General features: G+C 35.2%; 1 protein-coding gene across 4 annotated transcripts in view; it reads right to left on the reverse strand.

The window, feature by feature from the left end:
* Positions 1-22,967, reverse strand: part of osbpl8 (oxysterol binding protein-like 8) — a 94,236-nt gene that overhangs the window by 58,073 nt on the left and 13,196 nt on the right. For 2 of the 4 annotated variants that reach the window (XM_073946861.1, XM_073946860.1), the window contains exons 2-3: positions 8,806-8,896; positions 445-481 (exon numbers count right to left, since the gene is read on the reverse strand). In XM_073946861.1, the coding sequence (XP_073802962.1) occupies positions 445-481; positions 8,806-8,850 (82 nt within the window). In that variant the 5' untranslated portion in view covers positions 8,851-8,896. The remainder of the gene's footprint in view (positions 1-444; positions 482-8,805; positions 8,897-22,967) is intronic. The other 2 variants (XM_073946870.1, XM_073946866.1) reach the window with 1 other exon arrangement.

Raw genomic sequence — 22,967 nt, forward strand, 5'->3', positions numbered from 1 at the left:
TCGTCACTAGTGGGATACTAAGGCACTCGCACGTACGCCTCCCACCAGTGCCGATATACAGCCATATCGCACTGCTGCTCGTGTGATATTACTCATATATACATATAAACATACATAAACACATGCACGCACACATAAGGACACAGACACACACACACACACAAACACACTCTATCTCTCTCTCTGTATCTCACACAAGTACACATGCTCACATTTGTACACACACATACATACACTCGCAATATCTCTCACATATGTGTGCGCGCGCAAACACACACACACACACACACACACACACACACACACACACACTAATGGGAGCACAGATAATGCACACAAATATATATATATATATATATATATATATATATATATATATATATATATATATATATATATAAACACACATAAACAACACAACACAGGTGAATGTGAGCCTCTTACCTGGGGTGAGTGGGTTTTCTCTGCTCTCTGCATGATGCTGAACACACACACACACACACATCACAGACAGACAAACACACATAGAGTGAGGGTCCGCCAGGCAGTGTTGGTGTTGGTGGGTTTTGTGCGTTGGACACGTTGGCAGCAGACAGACAGACCGCACGGCAAAATCAAAGACAAAAAGACAAACAGGGAGAAAAGAAAAGCAGCATTAGTTAAAATGACAAACACACAATGACACAACACAACACAACTGAGCAGAACAAAACCAGGGAGGCCTAAATAACTGACACACACACACAAAACATACACACATACACACACAGAGACAATGCACACATTCACTAACTCACACACATGCACACAACGCAAACACAATGCACACAATATGAACATACCCAACATGCACACACACACTCATTCAGTTACACACATAATAAATACACATAAACAACAAATAACACATGTACACACACAAACTCATACAAATACACACTCACACAACATATAACACATAATATACACTCACTCACACAACACACACACAGAGACATCCAAACATACACACTCTCACACACACAATCAAACATATACATACACACACACACACACACACACACACACACATATATATATATATATATATATATATATATATATATATATATATATATATATATATATATATATATATATATATATACAGACACATAACAAATTCACATACACACACATAACAAATACACACTCACATATAGACATATTTATACACACAGAAACACATACATAACAAATACACACACTCACATTTAGACATATATACACACACATAACAAATACACATACTCACATATAGACAGACATACACACAAATATACACACACATAAAAAATACACACACTCACATATAGACATATTTATACACACACAAACACATACATAACAAATACACACACTCACATTTAGACATATATACACACACATAACAAATACACACACTCACATATAGACATATATACACACACATACACACATAACAAATACACACTCATAAATACACACACAAACATACCAAAACATAACAAATACACACACTCACATATAAACATATATACACACACTCACATATAGACATATTTATATACACACGCACACACACACACATACCAAATAAACACTCACATATAGATATAAATATACATACACAAACACATACACAAACACAACAAACACATACTCACATATAGACATATATACACACAAACACATACACACACATAACAAATAACAAACACACACACTTACATATAGATATACATATACACACAAAAACATACACAAACATAACAAATACACACACACACACACAAACACAAACACACAATACCACAGACACACTCACAAAACACACACGCTGTCATACACACACACACACACACACACACACACACACACACACACACACACACACACAATGCAGTCTGCAAAATGAGGCTTAGCAAAGATTACAGTGAACAGAGATCAAAGCGCCGATAACACAAAGCTCATGGCTTCTGATTGGTCGACACATCTGTCAATCACACACACACTATACACACTAATCAAATACAGCAGTGAATAATCAGCCGCCGCTTAATCAGATGGAGCTGCTCTGAGGTCAGGCAAGTTGAGGTTTGATTAATAAAGATTGCAGGTAGCTACAATCAAATGAATCCTACAGAAATATGAGCAATCTCTGCTCAACAAACAGCATCAATAAAGCACAATACTTGAACAAACACCTGAGGAAGAATTAACATCAGTATGTCAGCTCAATCTGTAAATACCGCAGGTAATTAGCCTGCATTATCAAAAATAACATATTTAGCATAACGTGACCTAGACTAATCTCATAAATCAGGCTGATTCATGGTAAATCAGTGAATGTAAGCTGTTAAAGTATTAAATATGATTTCATATCAGTCAGAGAGGATTGAAAAGCTCAAGGATTTGACCATTCATGAGAGAATCACAGCTGTTTGTAGCATTACTGGGATTAGGATCAAAAAATAAAACACTGAATCAATCCAAAAGCTTCTTTTTTACTTGTATTTAATTGAAGATATTTTTGCCGTTGAGTAAAATAATTTGTAAATAAGGTAAAAAATGTGTATGAAATTAAATTAAATGTCTAATAATTCAGCATCAAGGTGGCGCAGTGGGTGGCATGATCGCCTCACAGCAAGGACCTATATTTGTTTTAGTACTTATTAAATTTAAAACACTTTCAGAAGTTTGGGAACCTTGTACACACGAAAATAATTGTTTAAGTGACCAACATGCACAAAAGAGAAAGGGAAAATTGAAAATGAAAGATGAGCGGGGTGTAAAGCATGGAGGGCAGCTTTCAGACAGATCTCTCTCTGGCTGTACTGTGAGCTGTTTTGCTCCAGGGGAGGATCTTATTACCTCTGTGCTGCTCCGGTCGGCTTTAATACAGCACCGCTCCATTTCAGATGCTGTGACCGACTATTTCTCAGCTGCAAATCTCCCTGAAATTGCGTTGAGTTTGAGAGGCAGCGTTGCGGTGAAGTCAGCAAACCACTTTCCATCTACTTGTACAGGGCTGCGAAATACTAATGAAGTCTGACGGCTAATGGTGTGTGTGAGGAGTCAGCAAACACTCACAGGTGGAGGACAGGAACAAAGATGGAGAAAACAGAGGAGCAGGAGACGGGAAGGTTTACAGAGAGAAAAAGAGAGAGGTGGAAAATAAACAAATGCAGTTTTGCATTGAGCTGAGGATGAGGAGTCAATGAATAATACTTATAATCAATGAATAATATGAATAATAATGAAAAGTCAGCAAACACTCGTTTAACAGCAGGGTGGAGGACAGGAACAAAGATGGAGAAAATAGAGGAGCAGGAGACGGGAAGGTTTACAGAGAGAAAGAGAGAGAGGTGGAGAATAAACAAATGCAGTTTTGCATTGAGCTGAGGATGAGGATTCAATGAATAATACTTAAAGATGTGCCATATTAAAGGCTGATGTAAACAATAATAAACAATCCTTACAAAAAATGAAATGGAACAAGGCTGATTTTACAGTTATACTAATATACTACTATTTTCAATTATACTACAGTACTTAAAATAATGCATCTTTTGTTCAACCCGGGCTCATTGTGGAAACGTAGCCCCGTGGACGTTTCTGCGGAACGCAATTTACGTCCCGGGAGGTACGCATTCGAGCGTTTTTTTGTTTTCGCGGATCCGCGAGAGGCCGCTGTGCGCGCTTTTTCGCGTCTCGGGCGCCTCTCGGGAGCGCCTCTCGGGAGCGCCTCTCGGGAGCGCGCGGCGTTCGCGCCCGCGCCGTTCTCGCGCGAAAAGCCGCCAGATCAAAAAAAAAAAAAAAAAAAGCAAAAGCCCTCGTCTTCGATTTCGACCGCGTTCTCGGATCCCGCCTCGTTCTCGCCCTTATTTTTCGGATTCCGTTTTTCGTCTTACCTGATTTCCGGAACCTGCTGTTCCCCGGACTCGATCCCGGTCGTCGTTCACCGCGGCCGGCTCTGGCTCCTCCTCCGGGGCCTCCGCTCCGCAGACGCAACGCTGTGAGCTAAGCGGACAAACTGATTGCATCAGGAAGCACTCCACTCGGAGGCGAGCCGTCGGCCGGCGAGCGCGAAGAGGAGGGGCTGAGCGGCGCCACACCGCCCCGCAGCGTTCGCTCGAAAAAAACCAAACTAATACGTACTTTACGTACCTCCGTCCACGTAAATCGCGGTCTCCAGAAACGTCCGCGGGGCTACGTTTCCAGAATGAGCTTGGGTTGCTTTTGTTTTAATCCAAAAATATACTACATTTTTTAATGTAAAAAAAAAAAACTATTTAATTTTTAAAAATTATTTCTAATACATTTTCATATTTTATGATCCCGTTTTAACCTCAGGAAATAAAAAAAAGGAGACTTAATGTGTTTATATCATTCCCAATATGATTGTGGACACACTATACCAGCTTAAAGACAGCTTAAAAAGATGATTTTCATCATAGGTGCCCTTTAAAAAAAAGATGCCTTGAATTTTGAATGATCTAAAAGCTGAAATTGTATTTGACTTTTCATTATAGTAAAAGGTATTTCAGAGAATTACATATTTTCACATCAGCAAAACGCTATCTTTTATCGCTTATAATTTTGTGCATCCTAGCAAAAAAGCTTGAGGTTTTCTTCGGGAAACATACAGATCTAGTTATCTGTTGCTGTGTTATCTCTCGGCCTGTGAGACTGGGTCAGCACAAGAGAGAGAGAGAGAGAGAGAGAGAGAGAGAGAGAGAGAGAGAGAGAGAGAGAGAGAGAGAGAGAGAGAGAGAGAGAGGACTTTCCATACTCAAGATATAAACTATACACACACACACACACACACACACACACAAACAGTTGAACAGTGTGTTCATGCTCTGCTGTCTATTCGGAGATAAAGCACTTGTACAGATTAGCCAACATCTGTCTGTTGTCCACTGCAAGCACTGTTACTACAGTAAAACCCCAGCGGATACAGTTTCAGCAGTAAATGTTCGGTAAAACATCAGTGCTGTCTGACAAAATCCCACAAGATCCCATCAGACACTCTTATAATCAGTGCGAGACTCGGGATCAGACATCCGCGCTCCTCCCTGCTGCTCTCTGTTGATCATTAGATGACTGTGTGTTTGCTCAGTGTTTCTCACAGCTGGGCAGTCTGGCGCACACACACACACATTCACCTGGCCGACTGAGATAACGGCAGATCGCTGATGTCTGTGGGATGTCTTGTGAGTTTTGGTTCAGATTCAGAGAAGAATTAAATTAAATACATAAAATACATTTGATAATCTATAATGAAAAGATATATAATGAAAATAGAAAATGCATCATTTAAAATAATTAAACAAACTAGAAATGAGCAATGTTGGCTTATGTAAGCATAGTGTTGCTTGGTGCTTAATTATATAAAAATAAATATGTTTGGTTGTTTTGTTGTACAATGTTTGTTTGGTGTGTTAAATGAATAAAACTATTAAGCTAAAATATACAGAAGAGAATGACAAACCTCATTTCTTTTATTTTTTATTTTTTGCTTAGAGCAAAGCAAAGAGTGCTCATATTTACAGTACTAATATTATTAATATACCAATCCTGTTTTCTAAGCTAATCAATCGGCATCAAACCTCCCACAGAGTTACACGGGCAACTGCTAACGGTGACTGTCTAGTGCCAAAGTGTAAGACCTCGTTTGGTCAATCGGTCTTCTCTGTAAAGGGAGCCAAACTGTGGAATGAGTTACCGGTTAGCTTAAAATCAGAAAGTAATGTAAATATTTTTAGTAGTGCTCTTAAAAGTGGCTAAAAACAAAACAGCAGTGTTTACACAAATAGTCTACTGTTAGTTGGTTGGATCATGTCGCCTTTGCTTTTGCCTGCAGTAATTTTATGTAAAGAATTGTAATGTTGTGTATGTTTTATTATATTTCTATTTTGTCAATATTAAGCCTCCTGTGGACAGGTGTTGAAAATTAGCAAGTTTGCTAAAACACTTAAACAAATGCATTTGGTTGTCCAGTGTAATTGTGATGTCCATGTCAAATAAATAAATAAATTAAATTAATAATAATAGCCAATGTCAATTATGACCAGCATATTCCTTGCATTATTAACCCATAAACCAAAAGTAGAGTGTATGACTTAAACAGATTATTAATAGCATTATTAAGCGTATTAAGGAGCGACTGCACTATAATTAGCTAACAAGCAGATGCAGATGAATGAACGAATGAATGAATGAATGAATGAATCAGGGTTTCTGCAGGTTTCACAGTGTCAAATTTAAGACTTTTTAAGACCTTTTTAAGACCATAATGAATGAAATGTCAGACTTATACAGGACTTCTTATATTATATTATATAATAATTAGTTACTTCTTTATTAATTCATTCATTCATTCATTCAAAATTATTATTTATGTTTTATAAACCTTTATATATACCTTATATATTTATATACACCTTAATTTATATACACCTTAATATAAACCGAAATAAAACAAATAAGACTTTCTCCAGAAGAAAAAACAATACTATCAGACATACTGTGAAAATTTCCTGAATCTGTTAGACCTCATTTGGGAAATATTTGAAAAAAAAAACACTCAAAGGGGGGCTAATAATTCTGACTTCAACTATCTAATAACTGTAAAAACGATTAGCTAGTTTTAGTTTAAAGGGCACCCATGGTGAAAACAGACAGACGTGTGTAAGTTTAATGTACAGACCATCATATTGAAGTGATATAAACACACCCAGTCCTTTTTTTCCAATTTAACAACATAAAAACGGTGGACCATTTGGAGCGGTTTTTAGATCGACCGCAACGTGATGTAGGAGAAAGCGGCAGCGTCTTTCAAATCTGCGGTGAGGACCAGGGCCGGCCCGTGGCATATAGGCACATGCTAAGGGCTCTTTACATCCAGGGGGGCGCCAAAAATGAGAGCGGTTAAGCTGGTTTTGTGATCGATATTCCTGACACATTCAGTGATAGATGGCAATAACTCAAAAACCTCTTACCCTAAAAAGATCTAAAGTGTGTTTCCTACAAAAAGACAAAGCTGGTTATGTTTCACAGCTGTCTTTCTTTTTCTTTTTGCTTGATATTTATATATATATATATATATTTATATATTAATATATACATATTGCATATGTAAGGACTATTGTGTGCGTGATCATGTGGATATATGCTTATATTTTGTGTACATGAATGCTTTTATCCGAGTATATGTGACAAGTTTATGTGGTCTATTTTAATGCTTTTTTGTTGTTGTTTGTGAGGCACTTTGAGTTGCATGTATTTTGGAAAAGTGCTATACATATAAAACGTATTATTATTATTATTATAAAGTTAAGGTAACTAATAACTAATAACTTCTCTGATTGTGATTGTAATGCAGTAATGTACACCTTATATAAAGCTGCTTTGAAAGTGTAATTATTATGAAAAGCCCTATACAAATACACTTGAGTTCAATTGAACATGAGATGTTTCCTGTTAAACATTGAGTGTTTGTTTTGTGTTCCGGTTTTGTTTGCTAGTGTGCAAACTGCCAGTGAATCATTTCACACACAAGCCTCAGGTGTTACCCAGCATGCACCTGTGCACCACGTTGGTTCTGTCATCAACCTAAATAAATGTGTCGAGCAGGAGTTGTGTGGGTGAGAAGTGTTTGCTTTTCATCCTGAGCCATAAGAGGAGTTGACAGGAACAAGAGCTGTGAAGGGTCTGCGTGTGTTTACCATTGTTTATTTCACTGCAATAATATGTACAGCTGAAATCAAAATAACATTAAAAAAAAATCCCAAATGATGTTTAACATTTCAGGAAATTTTCATATATATGTATATATATATATACACACACAAATATATACATATACATGTATATATATATATATATATATATATATATATATATATATATATACACACATTATATACATACATACATATATATATATATATATATATATATATATATATATATATATATATATATATATATATATATATATATATACATATATATATATATATATACATATATACACATTATATACATACATATATATATATATATATATATATATATATATATATATATATATATATATATATATATATATATATATACATACATACATAAATACATACATACATACATAAATAAATACATTCATACATATATATATATATATATATATATACACACACACACACACACACACAGATATATATATATACACACACACACACACATATATATATATATATATATATATATATATATATATATATATATATATATATACATACACACATATACATTATATACATACATATATAACATATATATATATATATATTTATATATATATATATATATATATATATATATATATATATATATATATATATACATAAACACACACAAACATGTATATATATATATATATATATATATATATATATATATATATATATATATACATACACATATATATATATATATATATATATATATATATATATATATATATATACATACACATACATGCACACATACATATATACATATACATATATATATATAGCCACATCAGCATCCCAGCATGCATTAGTGATCATGAGCTGTACATCACTGACAGTCTTTTGTGGAGGCTAATGGACCAGAAAGTGTGAGAGATGTTACAGTGTGTTTGGTGTCAGCACGTTCAGCTTTGTTCTGCTCTTTGTGAGGTCTGTGCGAGCGCTAATGGCTCATTATGTGCACATAAAGCACAGCAGCGTTTACCTGAGCTCTGTCCGGATCAGCCTGAGACTCGGCACAAGGCTCCATGTTTCTGCAGAGAGCCACAGTCAGCGCTCTTCACACGTCTGCATGTCTGTCGAGACACAAACATTTCATATCATTACCTTACATTGCACACTTATTATTTGCAGTTTGTTACACCATACGGTTATGACAGTGGATTTACACCATGTCCAAACAACACGTTACGGCACAGAGACACACAAAAAAGGCTCTCATTTCCATGTTAAAGGAAGTTTTTAACAAAGCAAAGGAGTTTTCTGCAACGTCGTGACAGAGCAACAGCATTAACTACTAAGACAATGATCACCTCAGGTACTGATTATGTGCTTTATTCAGTGTTAAATGCTCACAGTGTGAGTTTGAATGCCATTTTACATCACATTTATTGCCATACTACTGAAAGCAGCAGCAGAAAGTTCACCTCAGATCGTAAAACTATAATACCTAGCAGACAGCTTGAAACAATATGCAAAGTTTAATATGTTTAAAATAAAGATTAATATGTATTACTTAGATTAAACACCTTTAGCATTACTTTGGGAGTGCAGTGGCTGGTATTTAAATGTTTCTGTCATGTCCTTTTGGTGCTGAGAGAAATTGCTTGTCGCTGAAATATTGTTGTAAGCACAAAATGTTAGGCTAGCCAGCAGCCAAAATCATAATTAAAGCAACAGTTTACACACAAAAAGACTAATTAAAAGAACATTTTCTTTACTTTCTTATATATCTGAGACAATCTAAAAAGTAAAAACAACTCGTTACACCTTAAGGCAGTTAAGTTAGGTTTTTCGACTTAATTTTTTACAAAAAATTTGCTTAATTTACTTGAAGCTTGTGCTTCATCCCGCTCCATTTCGAACTGAATAAATTCATTTGTTACTTTAAGTGTATATGGATGAGTAAATATTTGTGTTGCCTATGATGAAATGTATTTAGTTAATAATTGTTTTAAGTATATGATGTTCTGTTCAAATAAATAAATCAAATCAAAATCAAGTAGAAGACACAGAATTGGTTTCGGTGTACATTAGATGTTGATGTTGTTTATCTTGATTCAATGTTTGTTTTTTACATAATATAATATAATATAATATAATATAATATAATATAATATAATATAATATAATATAATATATATAATATAAAATAATACAAAATAATATAATGTAAAATAATATAATGTAAAATAATAAAATATTATATAATATAATATAAAATAATATAATATAATATAATATAATATAATATAATATAATATAAAATAATACAAAATAATATAATATAAAATAATATATTATATAAAACAATATAATATAAAACAATATAAAATTATACAAAATAATATAATATAATATAATATAATATAATATAATATAATATAATATAATATAATATAATAAGTGTTCAATGGGAGCAAAAGTGTTTGTTTTTTTACAAGGGCTGAGCGATTAATCGAAAAGTAATCAAAATCGACATTCAGATCCTGTAATCGATCAAAATTTTTTCAAGATGATTTTTTCAATTACTTTCCCTCATGTCACGTGACCCTGCTCTGTTAAAGGCTGTGACTGATTTTGATCTCAGGTCAAGATGATGGACTCATTCTTGAGCCTTACTTGGCATTACATTAACGATCATTGGAAGCTACGGCAAAAAAAAAAAAAAACATTTAAAAATTGTTGATTAATCATAATCGAGTTAAAATGTTCAATTAATCGTGATTTTGATTTTAGGCTAAATCGCCCAGCCTTATTTTTACAGAGACATTTAAAACAATAACTTATTTTAGAGCAGGGATCACAATACGATGATATTTTTATCCAAGGTTATACCCTCAGAATCTTAAACCTGCCCATGCCAACTAATATGAAGCTCAAACATAATCTGCATTCGTCACAAGTGCTTCAGATGATTTTCTTAAAGTAATAAACAGCATGCCGCCGTCAGTCATGCGGGTAGTGAGAGTAAGAGACTCAAGTGTCCTCAGGTGCCGTTCAGACCCGAATTCAACGCATGGCCTGTCAAGCGCTCACACCAAACTTTCACAGCGGAAACTTTTGATCTATATTTAGCTAAGTAGGTCATTAAGAGGGTATAAATGAGAGAAAGCGACCGTCCAGGAAGCCTTATGGACTGTGAAATTGTGTGGTGAGACACAGCTCCATTTTCACCGTTATTTTCTATTGCGTATGATAGGTATACAATAATCAGCGTTTGTGTAATGCTCTCGTATGCTCATCTAAGCTGTATATGATCAAAAATGGTCAAATTTGACAATAAGGTTGTATTAGTTCATGTATTTACTAACATGAAAGTAATACGCACAATACATTTAATATGGCATTTGTTAATCTTTGCTTATGTTAGTTAATAAAGTCATTCACGTTAACTCACAGTGCATTAACTAATGATAACAATTATGAATTTGGACGTCAAAAATACATTAGTAGATGTTGAACTATGATTAATAAATGCTGCACAGGTGTTATTAGTAAATGCATGAACTAACATTTAACCATAAAGCCTTATTGTAAAGTGTGACCCAAAAAATACAGTACCATTGTGAAATATTACTGCAATGTACGATATTTTATATGGTAATGAATTGTAACGCTACTTATTTCTGTGATACAAAGCTGAAATTTCTGCATTATTACTGCAGTTTTTGGTGTCACATGATCCTTTAGATCCTTCCATTCTAATGATCTGCTGCTCAGGAAATATTATTATTATTATTATTATTATTATTATTGTGCTGCTTAATTTGTTTGTGAAAATGGGAATACATTTTGATTTGAGGGTATTTAAGATAATATAAATAATAATACTCAAGTTCGATTCCCGGCTCAACAACAAACAAACAAACATAAATACACACACAAACATACATACACACATAAACGCATATACACTTGCATACAAACACAAACTCGCATACAAACACACACACACACACACACACGCACACCCACACACTGCAGACCAAAGGTGATGGAAACATTTGCAGGCACGACATCAAAGACACTTCAATGGTTTGAGTGAGACACAAAGCCGGTGCAGGTGAAAGGCTGTGCAGAGCCGCGCTGATCTGAGAACAGTGATTGAAGCTGCAGGCGCTCTGACTATCAGGAGCAGAGAGGAATATTTAGCTCTCTAAACGCCCATCTGTTTATTTAACACCTATTCTGCCCGTTTAGCATGCTAATTTGGCAGCTTTTAGGTCCGCCAAAGTGTAAACCTTCGCATGTGCATGAAGCGGGTTATTATGCCAGAATTCTGACATTCAATTTGTTTTTAAACCAGTCTGTATACACACACACACACACACACACACACACACACACACACACACACACACACACACACACACACTATTAGTATAAATATAGCTAAAAAACAGCACGTCCTATTTTTACATGAGTTTATATATATATATACACACAACGCATACTGAATAAATGTGTCTATTTAAATGCTTATAATAACTAAAAATAACATTAATATTCCAGTATTTGTCCCAAATAATGCCACTTTTCAACATAAAGTAAAAATAAATTTAAAATGTGACTAAATTTGACCAAAAATGTTGACTATATTGATCATTTATACACACAGACACATTATTAGTATAAATACTTTTTCATGAGTGATTTTACATGGGGCGTCACGGTGGCACAGTGGATAGAACGGTTGCCTCACGGCAGGAGGGTTTCTGGTTCGAGCCCCGGCTGGGTCAGTAGGCGTTTCTGTGTGGAGTGGGCATGTTCACCTTATCCGGTTTCCCCCCCAAGTCCAAAGACATAGCATAGATGAATTGAATAAGCTAAATTGGCTAAAGTGTATGTGTATGACTGAGTGTGTATGGGTGTTTTCCAGTACTAGGTTGCAGGTGGAAGGGCATCCGCTGTGTAAAACATTTGCTGGATAAGACAGTGGTTCATTCCCTGAATAATAAGAAGACTAAGCCGAAAAGAAAATGAATGAATTAATAATTTTGCATATACACAAAGCAAATTGGATGGAACTGAAGTGTTCATTTTAATGTTTATAATAACTATTATTAATGTCAAATAAATCAAATAAATGATAATTAAATAAAATTTCAAAACATGGATGAAACAATGTTACATTATTTGCATCAAATAAGGCCACTTGTCATCATAAAGTCAAAATAAATTAAAAATTTGACATAATTTTACCAAAAATATTGACTATATTGATTATCTATACACACACACACATGCATACATATACATATATACATATTATGTCATTCATATGATTATATGATGTGATTATATCATATCAATCATCCTAATAAATCAATTCAACTAAAATAAATGACATTTTTGTAGTATATTTTGTATTACTATTTTTTTTTCTCTTATAATCTTGTGATGCCTTTCCTCTCCTTTTGGTAATGTTGGAGCTTTGTTGTTTCAGGGATGTTCTGTTATTTCTGTTTTTTTGTGTTATGATTATTATGATGATGATGATGATGATTATCATCATCATCATCATCATCATTATTATTATTATTATTATTATGTGATTGCAATACATTGTGTGACCCCCTTTAAAATGGGATGGTACATCTCAAGAGGTTTATCCTAATAAATAAATTCAACTAAATCAAATCTAAAGGATTAGGATGCTCTATTACCCAAAATTAAACTTTTTCTTGTGCATTTTTCCTACCATTGTTATCATAAAAGCATCATCTCTTTTGAATCCACTTGTTAATAGTGACAAGACCTGAAATGGCTTTGTGGGATAAGAGAGACAACAAAATGTGTGCTATAAGGGGGGTTTTCCATAACCAGCTTTATAATTTTGATTGGTTTATTATCTCACAAAACACTAATTAATTTGATTAAAATTGATGTGCATTGAAATTAGGATTCGTCAAAAAGAGCGGACAGATATAAACGGTTGACAAGGCTATGTATTAATAACTCTCTCTATATAATATATTTTATTTGTTATGTTTATTTTATTATCTCACGGAACACTAATTCATTTTAGGCCTCTTACTTCCAGACCAAACCACTAAAGAGGAAGAAGGAGAGTCAAGAAATGCCAAAAGTGGAAATAAACAATGTGTTTGTAGAAGTAAAACCACAATGGGTGAAATGAAGCAGAATCATAAACAACACTGCTGATGATTACCATAATTACACTGTAAAAATATCCGTAAATTAGCAGTTTTCCATATTTTACGATCCATGCAGTTTATTTTTGCTTTTAAATTGCATTATGGGAGCTTGATATTTCTTCCAACAACTTTGAATCTTGAAAAGTTGAACAAAAATGGACATTTGTAATAGTTTGCAGTGCTATATTGTCTGCGTTGGAGTTGTATATCACGCTACAAAAACCATGCAATAAACTACAAGTACATTTTCTGTGATTTCAAACACTTATTTCTCTAGATATCATTCATTCTTATACATTATAGTATTTCAAACTACTAAAATGTCAATAAAAATCACTGTTAAAATCAATTTTTTTTATCAAACAGATGTTTCACAGTGTAATTAATAAAGCAAATATCAAAGAAGCTTTGTGTACATTTGGCATATGAGCCGCGGAGTGTGTGGAGGTGGCAGCCTGTGACCATCAACACTTCTGTCTACATGATAACACACGTGACACACACTGATAACTACATGAGAGATGCCAAATCTGTGAGTAGATCCAAAGAGAAAATGTCCGGCCCACAGCAGAGCGATACAAACACGTTCAGGTAGACTGTCTAAACTCATCCAGTCATTCAGCCTGACCCACTTTCAGCACTGCTGGAGGGCTCCATCTTTAACTGCACGCTTATTTAGTTACAGAAATGGACTTATGTTTTAAATCAGTTCTGTGGGGATACTTAGGATACAGCTGAATTATTAGCCCTCCTGTATATTTTCCCCCTGATTTCAGTTTAACAGAGAAGATTTTGTTCGACACATTTCTAATCATAATAGTTTCAATAACTCATTTCTAATAACTAATTTATTTCAACTTTACCATGATGATTGCACATAACATTTGACTAGATATACTTCAAGACACTAGTATTCAGCTTAAAGTGACATTTAAAGGCTTCACTAGGTTAACTAGGGTAAAGTTAAGGTAATTAGGCAAGTCATTGTTTAACAGTTGTTTGTTCTGTAGACAATCCAAACAAATATTGCTTAAGGGGGCTAATATTATTGACCTTAAAATGAGTTTAAAACAATTAAAAACTGCTTTTTTTCTAGTTGAAATAAAACAAGCAAGACTTTCTCCAGAAAAAAATAATATTATAGGAAATACTGTGAGAAATTCCTGAATCTGTTTAACATCATTTGGGAAATAATTGAAAAAAAAAAATGTCACAAGAGGGCGAGTGATTTTGACTTCAACTACACATGCTTGTTTTTCTATCTTAGTGAGGACATTACATATACTTCATTGTTTTATACTACATAAATGATACTGTCTATGACCTAACTCTACTTCTAACATTAAAACACACTTCTGTTAATAATTAGATACTATTAAAAACATGATTTGGCCTATTTAAAGCGATTTAAGCGTTATTGTTTTCATATTTCACAACACTCTCAGAAATAAAGGTACACAAGCTGTCAGTGGGGTGATACGAATTTGTACCATATTAATACCTCAAGGCATATTAGTACCTAAAAAGTATAAATATGTTCCTCTTAAAATATTTAAGTACTAATATAGACTTTTGAGCAACCAATATGGATCCTTTAAGTACAAATGTGCACCTTTTGAAAAGGTACCACCCCAGTGACAGCTTGCGTACCTTTATTTCTGAGAGTGTATAATTGAAAACAATGACTCTAATCTCTGCAATGACTCAAATCACTGATTAATAAAGTCATCTAAAATGGCAAAGAAAGCGTTTTTGCAGGACTCCCAGAGTTCATCTAGATCCTTTGGATTCATCTTCAATGCTTTCTCCTTCATCTTACCCCACACATGCTCAATAATGTTCAAGTCTGGTGACTGGGCTGGCCAATCCTGAAGCACCTTGACCTTCTTTGCTTTCAGGAGCTTTGATGTGGAGGCTGAAGTATGAGAAGGAGCGCCATCCCGCTGGAGAATTTGCCCTCTCCTGTGGTTTGTGATGTAATGGGCAGCACAAATGTCTTGATACCTCAGGCTGTGCACTTTGCAGATCTCTCGCACACCCCAATACTGAATGCAACCCCAAACCATGATATTTTCTTCACCAAACTTGACTGATTTCCGTGAGAATCTTGGCTCCATACGGGTTCCAGTAGGTCTTCTGCAGTATTTGTGATGATTGGGATGCAGCTCAACAGATGATTCATCAGAATAATTCTGACACTTTTCCAAATGATCAACTAGAAGTCAAGTTATTGCATGTTGCTCTTGCAACTGGAATCAACAACAAGACTTTTGTCAGCTAGGGTATATAGGAATGTTGAAAAAGTAAACAAAACTGAACAAAAATGGAATGAAAAGTCTTAAATCTCCAGCTTTTAATAGACATCCCAAGCGTTTTAACATGCAAAACACCCTTACAACAACACCAAACACAACAGGTGCCACTTCCTTTATTATTCCTCTAATTAAACAACCACATAATGAAGCCGTGCTTTAGATGAGCGCTTGATTACTTCAGTGAAAGACACTGTAAAGCGTCTCTCATCTCTCTGCTATTGTGCTGTTCCTCCTGAATGAGTGTGTGTGTGTGTGTGTGTGTGTGTGTGTTTCTGCTCCAGGTGGCAGCTGTAGATAAACGGTGTGTGTTTCAGTAAAAATATCTCCTTTTCACACGTCTGAGCCCAGACTCCCTGTGTGAACTCGAGCGAATCAGTTTCCCCACCGAGACTCTGAACAAAGCAGCTCGCATCACACTTTTTGCTGGCCCATACGGACTCATGCGTTCATTCGGATCACAGTTTGCACTCACACACTACTGTAGAGCACTATTAATGCTTTAATAAACACTAATCAGTGTTTGTGGTGCTTTCGGATGGTAAGGTTACACGGCTAGTGTGTAAAAAGACTGTCAACAATCATCTCGCTATGTTTGTCAATTCTAAATTGGAGTGTTTAAATGCTAATGTGCTCACATATATAATTAATGCATGAATATAACTTCTGCTGTGGTACACTTATGAAAAATGCCATATGACTCAATAGTATCTGGATGCAGCCTTTATGATGCAAGCTGAGATTGCATCACTCATGCAATGTCAGACACAATGCGTTCAATGGAGTGAGTGACATCACTGTGAGGGGTGGGGTTAGGTGAGCGCATTAAACAGCATTGGATGCAGCTCAGATTGCATCTGTACCAGGTCTGCATCCAGACCCCTCTCATATGATTAGTCTTTATGACTATCTTATTTAGTTTTTTAAGGCGACGTTTTCTCCAGCAGACCCTCTATATCAAAATCTATCTGCAGTAATTCGAGCAGTAAACTTAATACTGCCATATCTTGACATTTTTATTCATGACTAATATGCTGTCGGAATCCCACAGCCCCTAGTAGCAGTGCTAATATCCAGACGTAAAGCTCAGTGTTCATCAGGTCTGCTGCAGTCTGTCACTCTCTCCTGCTTTCTCTCAGGCTTAGACAGATTAGCAGGTCACTTCGGTGTTACTAGCGAGGATCTCTAGCCACATCGAGAGGGTTTCCGTGACGTAACCTCATCACAAAACACACCCCTGATTGTTTACGGTCAGATGTTCTTCAAAAATGACAGTATTACCACCGCTGAGGCTTTTATAGAGCGCGGGAAACCGCTAAGCTGAGGGATAAACAAGTGTCTGCTAAATCTCATTCAATCTTCACCGCGGATCACTACACAACTGTTATATGACTTTAAATGGCTTAACCTGCTGTAGTGCTCTTGTTTAGGGAGACGATGAGTCATTTGTCCCATAAATCATCTGTATCAATACTAAATTTGCAGATCGGTTATGCAATACCTTTAGAGTGTATCTGTTTGTGCATGTATATAGGGCTGAACAATATATCTTTTGAGCAATGATCTCGCAATATGTGTATCCGCAATAGTCACATCATTGTTTATTAAAGATTAAAAGAAAAAAAATACAAATAAATAAATATATATATATATATATATATATATATATATATATATATATATATATATATACAGTTGAAGTCAGAATTATTAGCCCCCTTGAATTATTAAACCCCCTGTTTATTATTTTCCCCAATTTCTGTTTAATGGAGAGAAGATTTTTTCAGCACATTTCTAAACATAAAAGTTTTAACAACTAATCTCTGATAACTGATTTATTTTATATTTGTCATGATGACAGTAAATAATATTTGACTTGATATTTTTCAAGACACTTCTATACAGCTTAAAGTAACATGTAAAGGCTTCACTAGGTTAATTAGGTAAACTAGGCAGGGTAGGGTAATTAGTAAAGTTATTGTATAATGATGGCAGTTCTGTAGATGGTCAGAAAAAAATAGCTTAAAGGCTAATAATTTTGTCCTTTAAATGGTGTTTAAAAAATTAATAACTGCTTTTATTCTAGCCAAAATAAAACAAATAAGGCTTTCTCCAGAAGAAAAAAATATTATCAGACATTCTGTGAAAATTACTTTGCTCTGTTTAACATAATTTGGGAAATATTTACAATAGAAGAAAAAATTCAAAGGGGGGCTAATATTTCTGATATATATATATATATATGCCTAATCCATTCATTTATTTTCCTTTAGCTTAGTCCCTTATATATCTGGGGTCGCCAAGAATTCCAGCATTCTTTCAACTATTAATGCAGCATATGCCCTTGCAGCAATACTGGAAAACAGCCATACATATTTTTATACACACACACAGTCACATAGACTATAGTTAATTTAGTTAATTTAATTCCCCTCTAGTGCATGTGTTTTGACAGTGGGGGAAAGCCGGAGCTCCCGAAGAAAACCAACACCAACACGGGAAGAATATGCAAACTCCACAATGCTAGCCATTGAGCCACCGTGCTGCCCCCAAAAATGCCTAGATAATGCCTAGCTATTTAAATTAAAATTAAAAGGCGAAGAGAAATTTACAGAAAATGTAATCAATGAATAAATCAAAATGTAACTAAAATATAAGAAGCTTTAAGCTAAACATCCATCTCAAAAAAAGCTTTAAATATTAAAATATAAGAGTTTAAAAAATGATAATGGAATCAATCTGCTTGATAAAAATCTGAAAATTATAATAATAACTGTCAAACTTTAAAAATTGCTTTAGATGCATTAGAAGCAAATTATGGTAAGGGGAGTTACATTTCCAACATTTTCTCAAGGTTTTTAGCCAATCACAAAGCACTGGGTCAACTGATCTGACCAATCAGAGCACTCCGAATGTTTTAAAAGGCGGGGCTTTGTAGAATCCAGAACTCAATTAAATAATTGCAGCCAGACTGAGAATAGAGATGCTGGAGTAATGAAACTGAATGGAAAAGAAATGTGTTCATTAAACATTTAAGCATCATGTTATTCTAATAAGTTCTCTAAACTTTTAAAACAGTATCATTTAACCTCTTTACAGTAACTCTTGACATATTAAAAATAACAAATGAGGAAGAGGAACTAAAACAAGAGCGCAGAACTAAAACTTTCTAAACCTGAAATGAGAGAAGAAGCATTTTGAATAGATTAAGAGCTTCATTAAATCAAACGTTCTTCACATCAGCATTGAAAACAACGGCATTCAAGTGAACTTCCATATATATGTATTTCATATACACACTGTAAAACATTATCTATTCATTAAGTTTCATTATTTTATGATTCACAAGTGTTTTTGGCTTATTTATGGTTGTGAATGGCATTATGGGATGTCGATCTCTGCTCTGTTGACTTTTGATGCTGAAAATTCAACTCTACAGTTTAACAAAGTGACATTTTAGAAAATTGGAAATAATATAATGTATAATAAATTATAATATATAGAGAAATAAGTCTGTAAATTAACAGAAAATGCACTCCCAGTTTATTACAAGATGTTTGTAGTATAAAATACAACACCCACACAGACAAAATATCACTTTAAACTATTAAAAATGGCAATAAAAGTCGCTTTTTCAAATTTTTCTAGGTAAAAAGATGTTGAGAAGACATATCAAGCTCCCATAATGCAATTCAAACACCTAAATAAACAGATATTTACAGACATTTATACAGTGTGTGTTTTAAATGACCCCAGAACAAGCTTTTGAAATGCTAACATAGATAACACAAACCCTGACAGGCATCCACGTAACTTGTGACATCATCATCATCATCATCATCATCACCATGTGACATTTCTATGAGCCACAACAAAGGCTGACTTCATTTAATAGCAGAGGCAGGAAATTGAATTATGTAATAAGAGCCTGACAAAAGCTGTAAATCCAGCACCTCAGGCCTCCTGCTGCAAAACACTTGGAGATTTCCCTCTGTATAACGACCTATTCATCCTCTGATATTCAATTAGCTGAGACACGCACGTCGACGGCTTCTTAAAAGTGGCCCGGGTGCGTTTTCAATTAAAGAGAGTTCAAACCTCCCTGAGGCGAAGCAATAATCTTGCAATTGCGCCGTATCAAGGCAGATGGCGAGAACAACAATCAGGCCTCTGTGTGTGTCTGTGGCTTCTTTAAAGGCCAAACACAACTGGATTATTCAGCGCTGAAGGGCAGCAGAATAGCAGTCATACCGACCTGACGTCAGTCACACCCAGAGGAAAGAGCCCTCGCAGCTCAACATAATATGTGCTCCGTTTTAATGCAAATGCTCATCATTTTCAATAGTATCTGGATGCAGCCTTTATGATGCAAGCTGAGACTGCATCACTCAGTGATGTTGAGCTAGTGACGTCACTGTGATGGGTAGGGTTAGGTGAGCCCATTAAAAAGCATTGGATGCAGCCCGGATTGCACTGCACCAGGTCTGCAGCCAGACCCCTCTCATCATTTGTGCATTATGGGTCCTGTTATGATGTTATATATATGTTATATAGATTTAGTGCTCTGAATCGGGCACGGTTCACTTGGCCGGCTCTGGCCCGGTTGGAAGAGGTGTACCAGAGCGTGGTTCACCTGAGGTCAGGCACGGTATGTTTATAATGAGAGTGCAAAGTGCACCCGAGCCCGAAACCGAAGACGAGACGTGACTTTTACGGGACTGTTTGATATGGATTTATTAATCATTCTTACTGTTCAGTGAACGCAAACTGTCATAAAGTATTTAAGAAGCAAACCCCTCACTGCACGACAGCTGCACCTTCAGCAAACCTCCTAATTCCTGCAGCACGAGGACTTTAAGATTATTTATGAGCGTCGAATGTGGTTGATCTGTTCGGCGAAATAGTTGACAGCATGCCACTGCATCTCAAACCACTTAAAACGATGATATAACTAAAGAAATGTCCACTGTGAAGAGCGAAACCGCTTACTGAAGACCGCATCATCGATGACGTAAGCGTGCCCAGGCCCGAATGTAATGTAAATGCGGGCCATCGGAGGAGACGGGAGGGGGGACAAGCATGGTTTGGCCCGGTTCAAGGCAACTGTATATTGTGAGAGTACGCCCTTACACTATTCACCCTGTTCACATTTGAGGGTTTCTCATAAGCGGAAGTCGTCATATTTGGGGAAAACTTAGAGCGCAGTGAATGGGAGAATACAGCATATTATTTTTTTACAATCTTATTTGCTCGAATCATAAATGAAAAACTCAATGATGGTGTTAATAAGACGCTCAGAAAAAAGGGAATAAATAGTGTGAAACTCATAAATGCAGACAGGAGAGAATAATGTCAAATTTACTCAGCCCTATAGATGCTGCATTAGAAATGCCTCGCACAAGCAGTAATTCGTTTTTTGTAATTTGAAGCAAAGATGATATAATACATACAGAAATGCATGTAAATGTTCGTATACGTTTAAAAAACAATCTAAATATTAAAAACTTTCAAGGAATAAAGGGACTAAGCTGAAAAGAAAATGTATTCAGATGCTGGTGATTGTTAAACGTGTCAAAACAGGCTTGTGAGAAGTAGGGTTGTAACAATATACCGGTATGACGGTTTACCACGATTTGAACGTGTACGATTATCATACCATGAACAATTGCATATCAACGGTTTTAACCCTTAAAGACCGAGACAGCCGCCCGCGGCTAAAAATAAGTATTGCTCTTAAATGTTTAATAACTTTTGATCCGATTCATACAATTCAAAGATTGGCATAAAGAAGAGAATCTCAGCTTTCAATTGCTGTATCACATAACATTCGCGGACTTTCAGAGGCTCCGGAATCAGTGCGCTTACGTCATCAACATTTGACAACGCTGATTTGACAAAGAAACGCTCGTCACTGTGTCTCCGGACAAACCAGACATGATATATTGATGCATTGTCCCTCCTCCATGCCCAGATTGGTTCAAACTCGCTATATCACAACCAATAAGCATAGGTTTCGCTTTTGTTTGTGGACAAAGCTTTTTGAACAACACGGAATGAGAGAAAGGCATACATTTATGCGCGGCTAAATAAAACGCAAAAAAAAAGTTTTGCATGAAATAATTCTCATACTAAGTACTTTTGCATGCACAGCAGCACAGAAACATGACAAAATAGTGACACAGCAAAGACGAACTGCTGCTCTTGCTGTTTTCAAAAGACGCAAATGAAGATGCAGCTGTTTGTCTGCATTGCAGACAACCATATCCAAATCCATAGACAACCATATCCATGCTGGCACATAAAACCTAGGGATGTTCCATATTGAATCTAGTTTCGTTATGTAACTATTTGTAGTATAGTAAATATTTATATCTATTTTTTACTGAGGATTTGCACCATGTTTATTTGGACTTTATTTGGACTTTGACACATTATTTATTATTTTCTTATTTTTATTTGTTCATTGTAAGTGGTGTTGTTTATAGTAACTGAAAATATATTATTTGGAAAAAGTCAAATTTGCTTCACTGTTCTATTATTTTGTAACATTTGTAACATACCGTATACCGCGAAACCGTCAAACCGTGGTATTGTTTTAGACGATTATCATACCGTGAAAAATTCATACCGTTACAACCCTAGTGAGAAGTGTCCATTAAGATTTTATTTAATTT

This window comes from Danio rerio, chromosome 4 (assembly GCF_049306965.1).
Source record: "Danio rerio strain Tuebingen ecotype United States chromosome 4, GRCz12tu, whole genome shotgun sequence".
In the NCBI taxonomy this organism is placed as follows: domain Eukaryota; kingdom Metazoa; phylum Chordata; class Actinopteri; order Cypriniformes; family Danionidae; genus Danio; species Danio rerio.